Source organism: Plasmodium sp. gorilla clade G2 (assembly GCF_900097015.1).
Source record: "Plasmodium sp. gorilla clade G2 genome assembly, chromosome: 14".
Lineage (NCBI taxonomy): Eukaryota > Apicomplexa > Aconoidasida > Haemosporida > Plasmodiidae > Plasmodium > Plasmodium adleri (nom. inval.).
In genome coordinates, this window is record NC_041706.1 from 2,866,200 (window position 1) to 2,884,655 (window position 18,456).

At 21.0% G+C, this 18,456-nt stretch overlaps 3 protein-coding genes across 3 annotated transcripts; 1 reads left to right on the forward strand and 2 right to left on the reverse strand.

The window, feature by feature from the left end:
• Positions 1-209: 209 nt before the first annotated feature.
• On the reverse strand, positions 210-3,281 carry PADL01_1473600 (nucleoporin NUP116/NSP116,putative; the record flags this gene model as incomplete). Its single annotated transcript, XM_028685049.1, has 1 exon — positions 210-3,281. The coding sequence occupies one exon, from the start codon at positions 3,279-3,281 to the stop codon at positions 210-212; it is 3,072 nt and encodes a 1,023-aa protein (XP_028541066.1).
• A 4,011-nt stretch (positions 3,282-7,292) lies between these two features.
• Positions 7,293-9,740, forward strand: PADL01_1473700 (conserved Plasmodium protein, unknown function; the record flags this gene model as incomplete). Its single annotated transcript, XM_028685050.1, has 1 exon — positions 7,293-9,740. The coding sequence occupies one exon, from the start codon at positions 7,293-7,295 to the stop codon at positions 9,738-9,740; it is 2,448 nt and encodes an 815-aa protein (XP_028541067.1).
• A 1,362-nt stretch (positions 9,741-11,102) lies between these two features.
• On the reverse strand, positions 11,103-17,741 carry PADL01_1473800 (probable protein, unknown function; the record flags this gene model as incomplete). The annotated part of the gene is made up of 1 exon (XM_028685051.1): positions 11,103-17,741. One exon carries the CDS (start codon positions 17,739-17,741, stop codon positions 11,103-11,105), a length of 6,639 nt encoding a protein of 2,212 aa, XP_028541068.1.
• Positions 17,742-18,456: the final 715 nt, after the last annotated feature.

The following is an 18,456-nucleotide window of genomic DNA, read 5'->3' on the forward strand; positions in this document are numbered from 1 at the left end:
TTTTTTTCTCTTATAAATAATATTTCAATTGTCTATAAATAAAATATAAAAAAGATATTCTAAATAATAAAAAATTGAGTGTATTTAAAGAAAAAAAAAAAAAAAAAAAAAAAAAAAAAAACATATTAAAATAGAAAAAGAATAAGGTATTTAATTAATATATATATATATATATATATATATATATATATATGTATGTATGTATATTTTTAATTTGAATAGAATTTGAATTCTGTATATTTTTGATCAACTGTTTCTTGCATTTTTCTTATAAGTATTGAAGCTATATCTCTTATATAACTAAAGTTGTGCATCGACAATCTATTGCACATTTGCATAACTTTTTTATAATCTAAATCCTCTATATAATGTTGAAAATTTTTTATAATTGAGTTCATATTTATAGAAATTTTATATAGTTCATTTACACCATAAAGTTCTGCCTTTTCAATTTCATTTAATATTATATGAAGTGGTTTCTTTATTTTTTTTCTTTCATTATTTTGTTCATTTTTACTTCTATTTAATATATGTTCATTTTCAACTGGAGTATGAGAGTATTTGTTACGAATTTTAATATGTTCTTCTATATCTCTTTCTGTGAAACATTCTAATAGTGTATTATTTGTGTAAGGATTTATATTATTTTCTTTTCCAGATGGATGTTTTACTAATTTATCATTATTTTGATAGATATTATTATTTGTTCTATATACTTTTTGAGATTCAGAAAAAAAAGCATTTTTTTGTTCACATGTATTTTTAATATCATACATATCACCAAAAGGACGTTTTTTACCTACTGTTATATTTTGATTATCCAAAATATTTTTATTGATTTTTTCTTTATTATTTGGATAAATTTGTTCTTTTGTTTTTGTTTCTCTATATATATTTGAATTAATAAATTTATTCGTTCCTTCATAGTTTTCATTTGTTCTTACATATGTATTGTATAACCCTTTCCTATTTTCGTAAGATGTCAAATGAGATGAAGGTGTTTTTGTTTTAATATATGAATCACGAAAACATGCCTTGTCATATTTTTCTGTTCCTCTTTTTTGTTCCATTTCATGTGATTTGCTACTTCGTTCTTGAAATTGTTTATTGTATATATCTGAAGGGTGTGATAATTTTCTTTGTCCATATAATGTTTGTTTTGCTTCCTTGTTTCCATATAGTGTTTGTTTTGCTTCCTTGTTTCCATATAGTGTTTGGTTTGCTTCCTTGTTTCCATATAATGTTTGTTTTGCTTCCTTGTTTCCATATAATGTTTGTTTTGCTTCCTTGTTTCCATATAGTGTTTGTTTTGCTTCCTTGTTTCCATATAATGTTTGTTTTGCTTCCTTGTTTCCATATAATGTTTGTTTTGCTTCCTTGTTTCCATATAATGTTTGTTTTGCTTCCTTGTTTCCATATAATGTTTGTTTTGCTTCCTTATTTCCATATAATGTTTGTTTTGCTTCCTTGTTTCCATATAATGTTTGTTTTGCCTCATTTTTTCTCTCCTTTGGCTGTGCTATTCCTTTATTTGCATCTAAACTCTGTTCGATTCTACTTCTTGTAATTGATGGTTTTCGTACTTCATTTACATTATCTGACGATTTATTATTTTCGTTATTTCTAAATAATGATGGTGATAATCTACGTTTTGTTGATGATGATTCTCCTATGCTTTTTTTCATATCTAAACATTCAGATATTCCATCAATTCTGTCGGATGATATATCTGGTCTACATATACCACTTGACTTATTTTGTGCTCTATCTGTTTCATTTGGTTTATTCCTTACATTATTTATTCTTTTGAATGTTTCTTGTACTACATTTGTTTCACTTGATGTTGGTAGTATACTTTCTTTTAACTCCTCTTTGGATGAATGTAAAGAACACAAAATATCAACTTCACATTTTGAATCAACAAATTTTCTACTAGTACATGTAGAATTATAATTATTAAATAAATCAGACTCAGATTTTACATCAACATCTATATAATTGCAATTATGATTCTGAAAGTTGTTTTGTTTACTGAGGTTATCTTTTCTTTCGGAATTTGAAAATCGTCTGTGAAAAAAATTTGAACATTCTTGTGTGTTACCATCTCTTTGGTTACCATCTCTTTGGTTACCATCTCTTGGGTTACCATCTCTTGGGTTATCATCTCTTGGGTTATCATCTCTTGGGTTACCATCTCTTGGGTTACCATCTCTTGGGTTACCATCTCTTGGGTTACCATCTCTTGGGTTACCATCTCTTGGGTTACCATCTTTTTGGTTATCATCTCTTGGGTTATCATCTCTTTTTTTATCTTCCCCTTTGATATCATCAAGGTCCAAATCATCAAGGTCCAAATCATCAAGGTCCAAATCATCACGGTCCATATAATCAATGTTCAAATCCCCAATCTTCAAATACTCAATCTTCAAATCATCAATCTTCAAATCATCAATCTTCAAATCATCAAGGTTCAAATCATCAAGGTTCAAATCATCAAGCTTCAAAACTTCAGTCTTCAAATCATCAGTCTTCAAATCATCAGTCTTCAAATCACCATTCTTCAAATCATCATTCTTCAAATCATCAAGCTTCAAATCACCAAGCTTCAAATCACCAAGCTTCAAATAATGAGTTGTCTTATAATTATTATTTAAACGATTTTCTTCATGTTTTGTCATTTCCTTTTCTAGATGTAAATTAAATCTACTACTAAAACAACTAAGATGACGAGAACAATAAAATCCTGTATTAGGTATATGCAATAAATAAGGGCATTTGTCTGGTAATGAATTTCTTCCTACACATTTATACACATGAGCAACAGTAGCAACATTTATAACATTGTCTGAATTCTGCAAATCTATAGCATGATTTTTAGAATCTTCATCCGTCTTATAAATATGAGGATTAACAATAACTACCATATTGCCTTCTTCTATATTAAGATCTTTCCATTTACCATTTGTATTCATATAAACAGGAATAACACGTCCCATAAGATCTGAAACATCCAATTTTGTGAATTGTACGCTTTCAATAAAATGAGGTTTCACATATTTCTTCACAACAACACATACAATAGCAGTATCTATATTATCTTCAATCTTCTCTTTCCTGTATTTTTCGTAAAGGTCCATATAAACCTTCCAAAAAACAAAATGATATTTTTTTATAATTTCATCTAGTTCTTCAGAAGGAATATTCCAAGCAATAATATTTAAGAAGCATCCATTAGCATAAATACGATTTTCATTCATAATTTTAAAAACCACTCGTTCCATCTTCTTTGGGTATAGAAAAATAAAAGATATAAATCAAATGAACTTATACAAAATCAAAATAAAATGAATAAAATCAAATAAAAACAAATAAAATCAAATAAAATTAAATAAAAGCAAATAATAATTATATAAACCTGTTCAAATTATATATATATATTTATATATGTATATGTAAATATAAGCACTATAATAAAATTAGTTAAAATAATATATATTTATGTGATACCTTCTATATATATCTTTATATGGTAATGTTGATGCATACAAATATTACTATATATATATATATATGTATATGTATTTTTATAATTTGTATATATATCTATATATAATATGGGAAAAACACAGAAGGAATGCAATAATTCAAATATTCACATATAAAATTCTAAAGCGTCTTGCAACTATACTTATATGAATACTTTCTATATATATCTTTATATATATTAAGGAAAAGAAATTTTGGCATATACAAACGGGAATTCCTTAATTATATATCTATGTGTAACTATCTTGAGTAAAAAATAAATACAAATATACATACATATATATATATATACACAAACTAGGGTAAAAAAAAATTTAAAAATATATAGCAAATACTCTATACATATATAGGAAAATAATTATATATGGGATATCCTTTGAATATATATCTATATGTAACTGTATTCAGTAGAGAATAAATAAAAATACACATACACAAATATATATATATATATATATATATATATATATACATACAATAAAATAATTGTATATATGGTTATCGTATAAAAATATATATTATTATGTAATTAGGGAGAAGCACAAAATAATATAAATATATATAGGTATATACATATATATATATATATATATATATATATATATATATATAAACACTGTAATAAAAAAAGTTACATATAATATATATATTTCAATACTTTGAATATATATTCTTATATAAATAGAGGGTAAACAAATGAAGGCATAGATATAAAAGTATCCTTCCAGTATATATCTATATACAGGTGTGTAAAACTGAAGAAGGTATATAATTATATATATGCATACGTTAATTATATATATATATATATATATATATATATATGTACTAATCATATAAATCTATAATATATATCACACTATCTATGTTCAACTTATTTATATATTAATTATTCATATATATATATATATATAAACCCTGTAATAAAAAAAGTTACATATAATATATATATTTCAATACTTTTATTATATTTCCTTATATAAGTAGAGGGCAAAAAAAAGTAAGGCATAGATATAAAAGTATCCTTCCAGTATATATCTCTATACAGCTGTGTAAAACTAGAGAAGGAATATAATTATATATATGCATACGTTAATTATATATATATATATATATATATATATATATGTACTAATCATATGAATCTATAATATATATCACACTATCTATGTTCAACTTATTTATATATTATTTATTCATATATATATATATATATATCACGACTTATGCTATGTAAGAATAATATACATACATATACATATATATATATATATATATTACGACTTATGCTATGTAAGAATAATATACATACATATACATATATATATATATATCACGACTTATGCTATGTAAGAATAATATACATACATATACATATATATATATATATATATATAATTATAATTACATAATAATTTTTAATTTTTAATATTTTATTTTTTATTTTTAATTCTTTATTTTTTTTTTCCTTAATTAATTTTTTATGGAAATATATTTCATAATCATACACAGGAATAATAGGAAGATAATTAATTTGATAGAAAAAAAAAAAAAAAAAATTAAATAAATATATAATTGTTATTTATGAAAATTCAATTTTTAAATATTTTCATTTAATGAAAAATAAAGTTTTCATATTTTAATATTATATTTTTTTATCAAAATATTTGGAAAATAACATTTTTATAAGCTTAAGAATAATTTGGAGTATAAAAATTATATGTTTGGTGTGTTTTTAATTAAATAATTATAAAAAATAATTATATATTAATTATATTTTATAATTTATTTTATTAAATAATATTATAATTATAATTGCATTTAAAATTTTATTAATATATATATATATATAAATGTTTATATAAATTAAAAAAAAAAAAAAAAAAAAAAAAAAAAAAAAAAAGTACACATATTTTTTTGCATTACAATTTGAGTCCAACGAACTTTACATGCCTGTATTTTTTTTTTTTTTTATGGAATACAGCGTGACCACATTTTGTATTCTTCAAAATTACGGTTACAATTATATAAGAAAAAAAAAAAAATTTTTTTTTTTTTTTTTTTTTTTTTTTTTTTTTTTGATTGTACGGAAATATTTATTTTTAAAAATATTAGAAAGGAAAAAAAAAAAATAAGATCATATATTAAATTTTACACGTACAGGATTTTTTTTTTTTTTTTTTTTTTTTTTTTTTTTTTTTTTTTAAAGTTTAACCTTTCGTATATATAATAGTAAGCAAAGTTAATTATATATATGTGAATAAATTCATTTTGTAAATTAAAAACATGTATGTAAGTTTTTATATATGTGTAATTCAAAATATTCTTATATATAATATTTTTTTTTATTTTAAATTATATCATAAAATTAATTATAGGTATAATAACATAAGGGATTATATAGGCATATATCATATATATATATATATATATATATTTATATTATATATATTTATATATCATATATATATTTATATATTATATATATATTTAAATATATATTATATTAAAAATTATATAGAAATATATATATATGTATTATACATATGTTTATATATTTTTCTTGAGCATTTTCATTTATATTTAAAGAAAATTATATATCACACAGAAATATATATATATATATATATATATAATATATAATATATTCATATATATCATTAGTATAAAGATATATTGACGATTTTTTTTTTTTTTTTTTTTTTTTTTTTTTCCAATTAAATAAAAAAAATATTAAAATATAATAACCAATAAAATAATACAAAATAAAATTAACCTTATAGGAAGACCGTTATTTTTTATTTTTTGTCCAAGAAAAATATATATATATATATATAAATATATTATATTATATTATATTATATTATATATAAATGTTTAAAAAAATATATAATTTTTATACTATAAAAATATATATATATATTAAAAATGGTAAAAAAGTACCAATTGTTTTTTTTTTTAAAATAATCATACAAATGTGAAAAGTATTAAAAATAAAATAAAATATTTATATTAAAATTTTTCTTGAAAATGGATGACAAAAAATATCATTTATAATTCATACATAATGTAATCATTTAAAATTATCTTTATTTACATATAAATATATATATGACATATTTATAGAATTATATATATATATATATTTATTGCCTTATAGAAATGACGTTATTGCATACAAAAATATATATATATAATAGCTTAACTTAAAAAAAATTTATTTACATATATCCCATACAAATTAATATATTATTTGAATTAAAAAAGAATAATAATAATATATATATATATTTATTACATGATTTATATATAATTATCAAAACGATATTTTTTTAGCGTTTTTTCTTTATTTAATTATCCCTTTATATTTAACTTTATTATTATAATATATATATTATATATATATTATATATATATTTTATATTTATATTATTATTGTTTATTTTATTTACTATATTTAGGGTTTGGTTTTAATTTTAATTATATGATTTATTTATTATTTTTTTCCCCTTATTTTTATGCCAAATATATATATATATATTTATTTATTTATATATTAAATGATATATTTAAAATGTATAGTATATTTTATATAATATTAAAAATAATTATATATGTGGGTATATATTACATTTTGAGAAATATTGCTTTATTATGCTACAGTATTTTTAACAAGTCTCATAAATATTAAATTATTATTTTATTTTTTTTTTTTCTTTTTGTTTCTCTTCTTTCTATTTAACAAAATGAATAATTATCAAAAGAAGTCCAATGAGGTTGATAAGAAAAATTCAAGAAATGAATCTTGTCAACCTTATAAGACTATTGAAAAGATGCAAATAATTCATCACGTCAGAGAAAATAATAATAATAATACAAGTGAAAGGATGAGTATTTCTTATAAGGATATATATAGAGAAGAGAATATAATTTATGAAAAGGAATATACAAAAATTCCTGATAATTTAATATATAATGAGACTGATAAATTAAATGGTTGCAATAAAATTAGTGCACCTAATAATAGCGAATTAAAATGTTTGAATAGAAATACTAATAATGAAGCTTTAATAGTATCTCAGAGCAGTACAAAATATCTGGAAAATTATTTTTCATCATATAATAATAATAATAATAATATTAATAGTCATATTCATAATAATATTCATAATAATATTCATAATAATATTCATAATAATATTCATAATCATAACCATAACATTATACATAATAACCATTTGTGCTGTAATTGTAAGCACATGTGTTGTATGAATAACCACATAAGATGTATTAATAACCATAATGGTTGTTTTAATCATCATATTGGTTGTCATAATAACCATGTTCATTGTAATAATAAACATATATGTTATTACAATATACATGATAGTAATAACAATTTTTTAAAATCTGAAGAAATTGAGGGAAATCAAAATGTAAATCAGACCCTTAATCATCATTGTGGAAATTATCAAAGTATATTACTAAATAAGGAATACAATAAAGGTATTGTAGATAATATACATAAACAAAATGATATAGAAATAAAAAATGAAAAACATCTAGCTCATAATATAAATTTACATGTAAAAAATTATACAAATTATAATATGAAGCATGAAAAAGATTTTATATGTAAGGAAGATATTTCTAAGAACTATAATATAATACAAAACAATACGAATTGTTTTGCTAGTATGTTAAAGAAAAACGAAATGGATAATGAAAATATGAATGAAAATAAAAAAAATGTACATAATAATGCTAATGGACATAATAATGCTAATGTACATAATAATGCTAATGAAGATAATAACACAAATGAAAATAAAGATGAAAATTCTTGGGGATATTTTAAAGAAGGATCATTTTATAATTTTTCTCCAGTATATAATTCAAAACAAAAAAGACCTTATACAAATTATGGAAACCAAATGAAGCATCATCAAAACAAAATGAATAACAATAAGAACAACAGTTACTACAATAACAAGAATTATGGAAATAATAATAATATAGGATATATTGAAAAGAACAATATGAATAAGGATAATTGGAATAATAAAGGCCATTTGGATAGAGGGAATATACATAATATTAATTTTAATAACAATATGGTTAAGAATTATAATAATGACAACACGAATGAATATAATGTTAATTATGACAATAAGAATAAACAGAGTATACATAAATATAATTACAATAATAATCATTACAATCAAAATGGTTACAAAATAAATAATTACGATAAACATCGATTTAATAATAATGACAATATTAATGTGAATTCTTTTAATGTAGATAATGAAGAGAGATATACATTTCCATATTCTTACGACAATAATGTTTTTGATCATACAAGAAATAACATAGTATCATCATACGCATCAACAAAAACATTCATTAAACAAAATAATAATTATTCAAAAAAAAATAAGGATAAAGCAAAAGTAAATGTAAATCATGGAATAAAGAATAGTCGTACAATAAATAAAGAAAAATCTTCAAACATAATTTTTTGTAAATACTGTAATGTAAATGTTGAAGAGGGGAAATTATTAGAACATAACAAGAATGAACATATTATATGCCCTATAGATGATTGTAATAAGATATACAATATTGATGATATGGAAGTTCATTTATTAAATCATATGAAAAATGAGAAGAATGAAATTATTTTAAATGATGCTAAAGAAATACAAAAATGGATTAGTGAAAGGAAAAAAAACTATCCTACAAGAAATAAAATATTAAATAATATGAATAAGAAAGAGTCGAAAGAAAAAAACAAACCAAAATGTTTAATTGAAGAATTATTATTTGAACGATATTGTTCAGCTATAGGAAAGAATTTATATTATAAAAATGAATCTGAGAAATCCATATTTGTTCCTTTATTAAGTAAATTATCTGATAAGAACTATCCAAATATTTATGAAAATACTTATTATAGTATTTCTTCATCAAATAATCAAGTCGATGTTCCAAAAAAAAGAAATAACAATTCAAAAACAAAAGAAACAATTGATACATTAAATATTCATAAAAGAACACCATTAATATATCAGTTAATGAAAAATGATATTTATACATATGAGAAGAAATTAATGACATCTATTAATTATATAACAAAAAATAAATTCTTTGATGATTCATTTGATAAAAATCAACATATTGAAGAATTATAAAAATTGGTATCTAATGCGACTTGATAAGATCTTTTTTTTTTTTTTTTTTTTTTACCTAATTATATTACTTTTAATTTTTTTCATTACATGGTTATTGGATTTTAACTTTTTATCTCCATATCTACCTTTTTTTTTTTTTAATTTAAATGATTTTTGGTTTTACATTATTATAATATATATATATATATATATATTGTTATATTAGATTATATGTATAATATGCATGTACCTTTTTTATATAAATAAACTGAATAACTGTGTATATTAAAAACTTTAATCAATTATCCTGTACAAAAGGTTTGAATTGCTATATTTTTATTTTAATCAAAATATATATAATATATAAAATATATAAAATATATAAAAAGAAAAATATTTTCTATATATATATATATTTTGTTGTTAGCTTAATTGCGAAAATTATTAAATTCGGTGTTATAGTTTTTAGTTGTTTGAATAAAGTGTGTAAAAAAAAAAAAGAAAAAAAAAAAAAAAAAATTCATTTGCAGATATAAAATAATAAACCATATTATAATATAAAACCATTGCTTATTATTATAAATTATTCTTCCTTATTATGATGTTGTTTTTATATGTTAAAAAATCATAGTTATTCTTTGATATAGTTTGTCAATACATTTGTCCAAATATTTCTAACCAAATTATATTAATTCTTTTATACCTAAATAGAAGAGGAAAATGATAATAGAAATAATGAAAAATATGATAGTTAACTAATTGGGTAATATAATAAAAAAAAATAAATAAATAAATAAATGAAATATATATCAATTAAGGAAAAATAAGAAAAATAAGAAAAATATGAAAAATAAGAAAAATAAAAAATATAAGAAAAATAAGAAAAATAAGAAAAATAAGAAAAATAAGAAAAATATGAAAAATAAGAAAAATAAGAAAAATAAGAAAAATAAGAAAATTTTGTTATTTTGTCTTCTTTATTTTTTATTTTTTTTATTTTATTATTTTTTTTTTTTTTTTTTATTTTATTTATTTATTTTTTTTTTTTTTTTATTTTATTTATTTATTTTTTTTTTTTTTTTTTTTTTTTTTTTTTTTTTTTTTTTTTTTTTTTTATTAATTGGTAATAATAAAAGATAAAAAAAGAAAAAGAAAAAAAGAAAAAGTGAATTAAAAATAAAAATAATAATACTGAGATTATTTCAAATTTGTAATTAGTTGTATTATGTTTTTTTTTCTCTTAAAATATATTTAGAATAATCATGAATTATTATTTTTATTATTTCTATTTCTATTCCATATAGCATTTCTAAAAAATGTAAGCATATTATAGTTATAATGTGTATCGTTCTCATTATTGCTATTTTGTTCTCCATTATTATTCTATCTTCGATTATTATTGTGTCCTCTATTATTATTCTGTCTTCCATTATTATTCTGTCTTCCATTATTCTGATCTTGATTACTTTCCCTGTTGTAATTCTCCCTATTATTATTTAAGTTATGACTGGGATCAAGAGCTATTCTATAATATCGTTGAACGAGTGTGTTGATATTTGGCCTGTGTAAATCCTCTACAGGAACATAATTGAAACGATCCCTTCTAACAGTCTGTTCCATAGCAGTTTGATCACTAAATATATTTCTCAAACCAACATTATTTATGTCATTATTGCTTGCATTATTTTGAATATTTCGGTTAAAGTAATTAGAACGATTAGTATAATAATCAAGATATTCTCTAGTAATATATCTTATGAGTTCATGATTTACTCTTCTTTGATATAATTCTTCTAATAATAATAACAAGTCTTCAAGTAATTCAATCTGTGACGTATCTAAATACCTTCTAGTACTGTCATAGTCATGATTTTGATAAAAATATGAATCTTCAGAAATTGATCTAAAAGAATTATCTGATGAATAAATAGTAGTATCAAACTCTCGAACAAGCCCTAGTTGATACTCTTCTCCATTGTATTCTACAGTATAATTATCTGCATCATTCCATTCGTTATAATATTCTTCAGTATTAGGTTCTTCAAGATTATATCCTTCACTAATAAGTGAATAAAGAAAATCTTCATTATGTTGCATAATCAATTCATTGTGTGTAATCTCTACATCTTGTGAAATCTGTTCATTTGGTGAAATCTCTAAATATGGTAGATTTGATTCAATTTGTGAAATATCTAGATATGGTATACTCAGTACATTTTGATCATATAGTTCCCTAAATATACGCAAACTATAATCATGTTCATTATCTATATTATAGGGTCTATTAGGTAAAAAGTTAAATTGTAAATTATTTTCTATACTAGAATGTGTATCACGATCTCTAATAATTTGTGTATTGTGATGTATACTATCTGATAGGTTGTGTTGTGTAATATATTCTGAATTATAACGTTCAACGTTTTGTTGTTCTATTTGTTCAACATTTTGTTGTTCAATTTGTTCAACATTTTGTTGTTCTATTTGTTCAACATTTTGTTGTTCTATTTGTTCAACGTTTTGTTGTACACTTTGATCTACTCTTTGACCTACTCCTTGTTGTTCTCCTTGTTCTACATCCTGTTCTACCTCTCTTTTAATATTTTCATTAGTTTCAATATTAGCATTTCTTGGAACATCAGGAATACTATCATGACTCAACCCTTCATCTTCCCTATTATCTATTTGTGTTTCATTTTGTGAACTTTGTTCGCGAAGTAATTCAAAAGGAATTTCGAAATTTTGTATATTTGGTAACAACAATATTATATCTTGATTATCATGATGTAAATATAATGCATTCTCATGACGTCCATATATTGCCTCATAACCCCTTCTAAATAATTCAAAATAAGATTCGTTTTCAGAATTTATATTTCCTAAGTTAACATTATTTGATTGTATATCTCTAATATTAATAAAATGAGATTCGTTTTCTGAATTTATATTTCCTAAGATAACACTATTTGATTGTATATCTCTAATATTAATAAAATGAGATTCGTTTGCTGAAATTATATTTTCTAAGTTAACATTATTTGATGGTATATCTCTAATATTAATAAAATGAGATTCGTTTTCTGAATTCGTATTGCCTAAGTTAACATTATTTGCTTGTATAACTCTAATATTAGTAAAATAAGATTCGTTTGATGAATTCGTATTGCCTAAGTTAGAATTATTTATTTGTATACCTCTAATATTATTAAAATAATGATTATTTTCTAAAGTCAAAGTAGATTGCCTTGTTGCTGCCTCTGAAGTATATCTAACATTTTCCCAGCGGAAATTATTATCATTATGATATATATAGAGAACTGGACAATTTGATGACTGGTAACTATAAGTATTTGTTTCATCACTACGGTGAGTATATGCTTCTGTTCTTTCATCTGTAAGATCAAATATGTAACGGTAGGTGTTATTCCTTTCTTCATGATCATCAGATTGATTTATTTCATTATATTCCTGATCGTTTCTGTTTATAGAGTTATTATTTTCATTATTTATTTCAGTTCTTCTTGATAGGTTTAGAATTCTATTTTGTCGGTAGTTATATCCCCTTCTACCATCTTCGTTGGTATATCTATTTTCATTAGTATATAGAACAGAAAAGATGGTATTTACATTTGAATTCTCATTTGTAGAATTTCTTTGACTTGAGTCATTTACGTACATATGATGTCTCGTATATCGTATATCAAAACGTACAAAATCAATATACGTCCTTTCATTATTTTCCCAAACATTTATTACTCTAAGAATCCTTTTTATAATAATACTCTGATTATTTCTTATATTCTGTACTAATCTATGTTCATTATTTCTATTATTTCTATTATTTCTGATGTTGCTATTACTTCTGTTGTTTCTATTATTTCTATTGTATCTATTGTATCTATTGTTTCTATTGTTTCTATTATTTCTATGGTTTCTATTGTTTCTATTATATACATTATTTCCATTATTTCTATTATATACATTATTTCCATTATTTCTATTATATACATTATTTCTATTATATACATTATTTCTATTATATACATTATTTCCATTATTTCTATTATATACATTATTTCTATTATATACATTATTTCCATTATTTCTATTATATACATTATTTCTATTATATACATTATTTCTATTATATCCATTATTTCTATTATATCCGTTATTTCTATTATATCCATAATTTCTATTATATCCATAATTTCTATTATATCCATAATTTCTATTATATCCATAATTTCTATTATTTCTATAACGTTCATAATTTCTATTATTTGTATTATTCTGTGGTAGATGGATTTGAGAATTACTCACTTCATTATTATTTTCTTCATTAGATGCCCTAGTATATTGTGTTGTATCTCTTTGATATTGCATAGATATTGAAGACATTTCCGAGTTACCTTCGTCAATATCATTATAAGAAGAACTTAAAGAATAACCACCCCTCAAAACCTTGCGATACATACGATGTAAATTACCCAATACTCTTTTTTGATTAGGATAAACATTATTACATCCTAGCTTATATTCAAAATACAATTCATCATATATTTTGTCATTCTTATTATTTTGTGCTCTACTTGGTTTTATAATAGAAGAATTATCTTTGTTATGAGATGTGTTGAATTCCTTGGATAATAATAAATATATTATAAAAGATTTATATGATAGCATAATTTCTTTATCATATTCATCAGAAGATGTCTTGTGCTTCACATTATTTACATCACCTGTTTTAAAATTCTTGTTGTGTAAAGCATTAAAATATTCTTCAAGAATATCGAGTTCTTTATTTTCCTTTTTAGCTTTTTTCTCTAATTTATTCATATTACCCATAACAGAAAAAAAGAGTTCGACATCTTCTTCTGGTTCCTCTTCAAAATATTCAAGAAATATACGGAATATATCGTTCTTTAAGTCATTAGTATTATTATTCTTGTTACTATAAGTCTTCTTATCTTTATCACTATCATCATTATTATCATTACAATTATTATTATAATTATTATCATTATTATCATTACCATCATTATTATCATTACCATCATTATTATCATTATTATTCTTTTTATCATTAAGAGGTTTATTTTCATTATCATCAAAACCCGAATTATCATATATACATTTTGTATAATATTCATATAGGGCTGAATAGATTGAGTATATGATTTCACTACCTAAGAATAAAAGATCATAGTGAAATAAATAAATATAAAATCCACATTTATTTGTTTCATTTTTCATATCGTATATTTTATCATCTATGTAAATATTAAATTTAAATATATTCTTTAAGTTGTTATACATATATTCTACATGTTGAACAATAAATATAGTATTCACAATTATCTTGTTCTTATAAAACAAAACGTATTGAAGATATACATATCTACCTATGATACCACTACATTCGTTACTAGAAGTTACCATATATTCAAAATAGAATTTGAATTGATATTTATTATTTTGTAAGCTTAATATATCTTTTCTTTTATTATTAATCTGTTCATAATAATATTTACATTCATATGGTAATGTGCGAAAAATTGGAAACATTTGTTCATATAATGCATAATATTTTCTAGAGAATTTATATAAGGAAGAATAAAATCTATAGTTATAATTGTATGGGAAATAATAATAGTGATTATGTTTGGTATAATTATTTAATTGTGTTTTAATAATATATTTCTCATACACATCCATTAATTTTTTCTTATAAATGGTGCAAATTATATTCATTTGAAATAGAACATACATAGCAATCATATAAAGCATATATGCCAATTTAGGCCCTTTGTTTGTATTATAAGAAGAATAATATGTATCATATACATTTCCAGGTTTATCTTCAGAATAAGAGGTATTATTTCTTTCATATGTTTTATTTTTTCTCTTGTTATCATTATAAGAATTACGGCTGTCATTATTTCCATTATTTCTGTCCTTTTTATCATTCTTATCTGTTTTGTTATTATCTCCATTTTTATCATTATCCTCATCTTTTTCGTCATCATCGTCATCCTCATCCTCATCTTTTACGTCATCATCTTCATCTTCATCTTTATCTTCATCTTCATCCTCTTCCTTTTCATCCTTTTCATCTACGTCATTCTTCACACCGCCAATTTTGTCTTCTTCTTCTTGCTCCTTCTCTTGTTCTTTAACAAATTCATCATTTATATCCATCAACATGTGATAATACATGTTGTTGTCTTGAACAGAATCTGGATTTTTGATGATGCATAGACCTCTAGGATAATTATAATGCTCCGAATGAACACATAAATATTTAAATATTATGTCATAAGTTTCGGAACATAATGGAAGTAATGGAGCAAATTCTGGATTAACATCAACAATTTCATGTCGATGTGCCTTTCGGTTTCTTTGAAGTTTTTTTTTATTTATATTAATTTTTTTTTTTTGTATTTTTGGTTTTATACATTTTTTTTTATGATAAATATTAAGATATAATTTAGGTATATTTTTATTTTTTTGGTTATTTTTATTTTTAATATTTTTTTGTTTTTTTTGTTTTATTTGTTTTTTTTGGTATTTTTGGATTTTTTTAAGACACATATATTTTGTTTCTTTTTTTGAAGAAATTAATTCATTAAAATTTTTAAATTTCTGTTTAAATATAACAAATAAATTTTTAGTTTTTTTTTGGAATTTATTATAAAATTTATATAAATAATAAGAAATTTTTTTTTTTAATATTTTTCTATTTTTTTTGGACATAAAACGTTTATGTTTTTTATTTTGAAGATTATCATCAGCAGTGAGTTTGATATATTTCCATATATCGTCAGTGCTGAAGATATTATCATGACAATCTGTAAAATAATCATCAGAAGATGGATTATCAAACGTTTTATTATCAGATATTGGTATATCTTCAAAATAGCAATCCTTATATTCAAACTCTTGTGATGATTTTCTAAAATCAAATAATTCACAAGTGTTATGAATAGATGGATTGTTGTTTCTTTTTATTTCTGCAATCCTTTGAGAAATAATTTGTTTTCGTCTTTCGATGAAATTAATAATTGGTTTATTATATGGACATCCAAAAGAACGACAAATTATTCTTCTAAGAGGATATGTATTTGTGTTGTCAAATGAATATTCCATTTCATTTATGTCAGAACTGTATCTGACTTCATTGGAATATATTGTTTTACAGTATCTACTTGCATTATATATTCTAAAATTATTATATATATCATGTTGGTATCTTGAATGATGATTTCTTTGATATTGTAGGGATATTCTTCTGTATGCATCGAAGAGAAAATCATCATTTAGAATATGGGAATAATTTAATGACACTACAGAATATGAAAAATATGTATTCCAAGTAATACTATTCTGAATACAGTTTTGTATATATATATAATTTAAATGTGGTATCAACGAATTTAATAAAACAAAATTTGGTATTGACCTATTAATATAATTTTTCATATTTTCAATAATAACATGTCTATTTGTATATACATATTGATAGTTTCTGTTCTTTTGAATACCATTTCTTATTATATCAGTACAGGTCTTTTTTAGTTGGTTTAAAAAATTTAATACGGACAATATATAATTTAATATAAATAAATAATTTTTTACTACCAATTTCTCTTCAATAAAATAATTATAGGTACTTTCTTTATTCGAATAATAACAGATAATCATTTGAGCAATACACATATTAAACATAATATGTGATTCAATCAAACCAACATCAACAAAATTAAACCATTTCATAATTTTTTCAATTTCAAATCTTTTCAAACATTTCAATATATCTAATGGACTATATACCATCTTAAACAAATCAGTAATTAAAACATTCTGAGTCTCAACCTTACATATCTCCTTCTTATCTAATAAAAAGCTATACATTCCTTCACTACTATCATTGGGGTTAATGTTTAAATAAAACTTACAGAAAAAATAGAGATTGTTCAGGTGGTAAAAAAAGAACAATCTTATTCTCTCTAAGATACTTTTCATGACTTCATAAAAAAATTCGAAAATATAGAACAAAAAAGATAAAAATGAAGATACATATAAATATAAATATATAAATATATAAATATATATATATATATATATATATATATATATTTATATTTATATATGTGTGTGAAAAAAATCAAAAACTTAATATGTAATAAAATATAGTTATATTTATTTATTATTATTTTTTTTATTTTTTTTTTATTTTTATATATTTTTTTTATTTTTTTATTTTTTTTTATTTTTTTTTTAATATATATCTTCTATATTATTAATATTGATAAATAATAACAACATAAAATACTAGAGATTATCCTCATACAATTATATACTTCTACTTTTAATATATATATATATATATATATATATATATTTTTATTGTGGAAAAAAATCAATACTATAAAAATCGTATAAAATAAAATTATCTCATGTTAATTTATTTATATTATCATTACTAAATAATGCTTGTATAATAAAACATAAAAGTATATAATAAAAAAATAATAAAATACTTATATATATATAACTATGTCTATCCCTTGGATATGTGTTATGCAAATATGATATTATATAAAGGATGACAATAATATTATAATATATAATTATGTACGTTCTTATAACATTTTTCATTTGTCCACACTATAAAATATAAATAAATAAATATCCATTATATAAAGACTAAATAAAAAAAACTTATTCTATATAAATA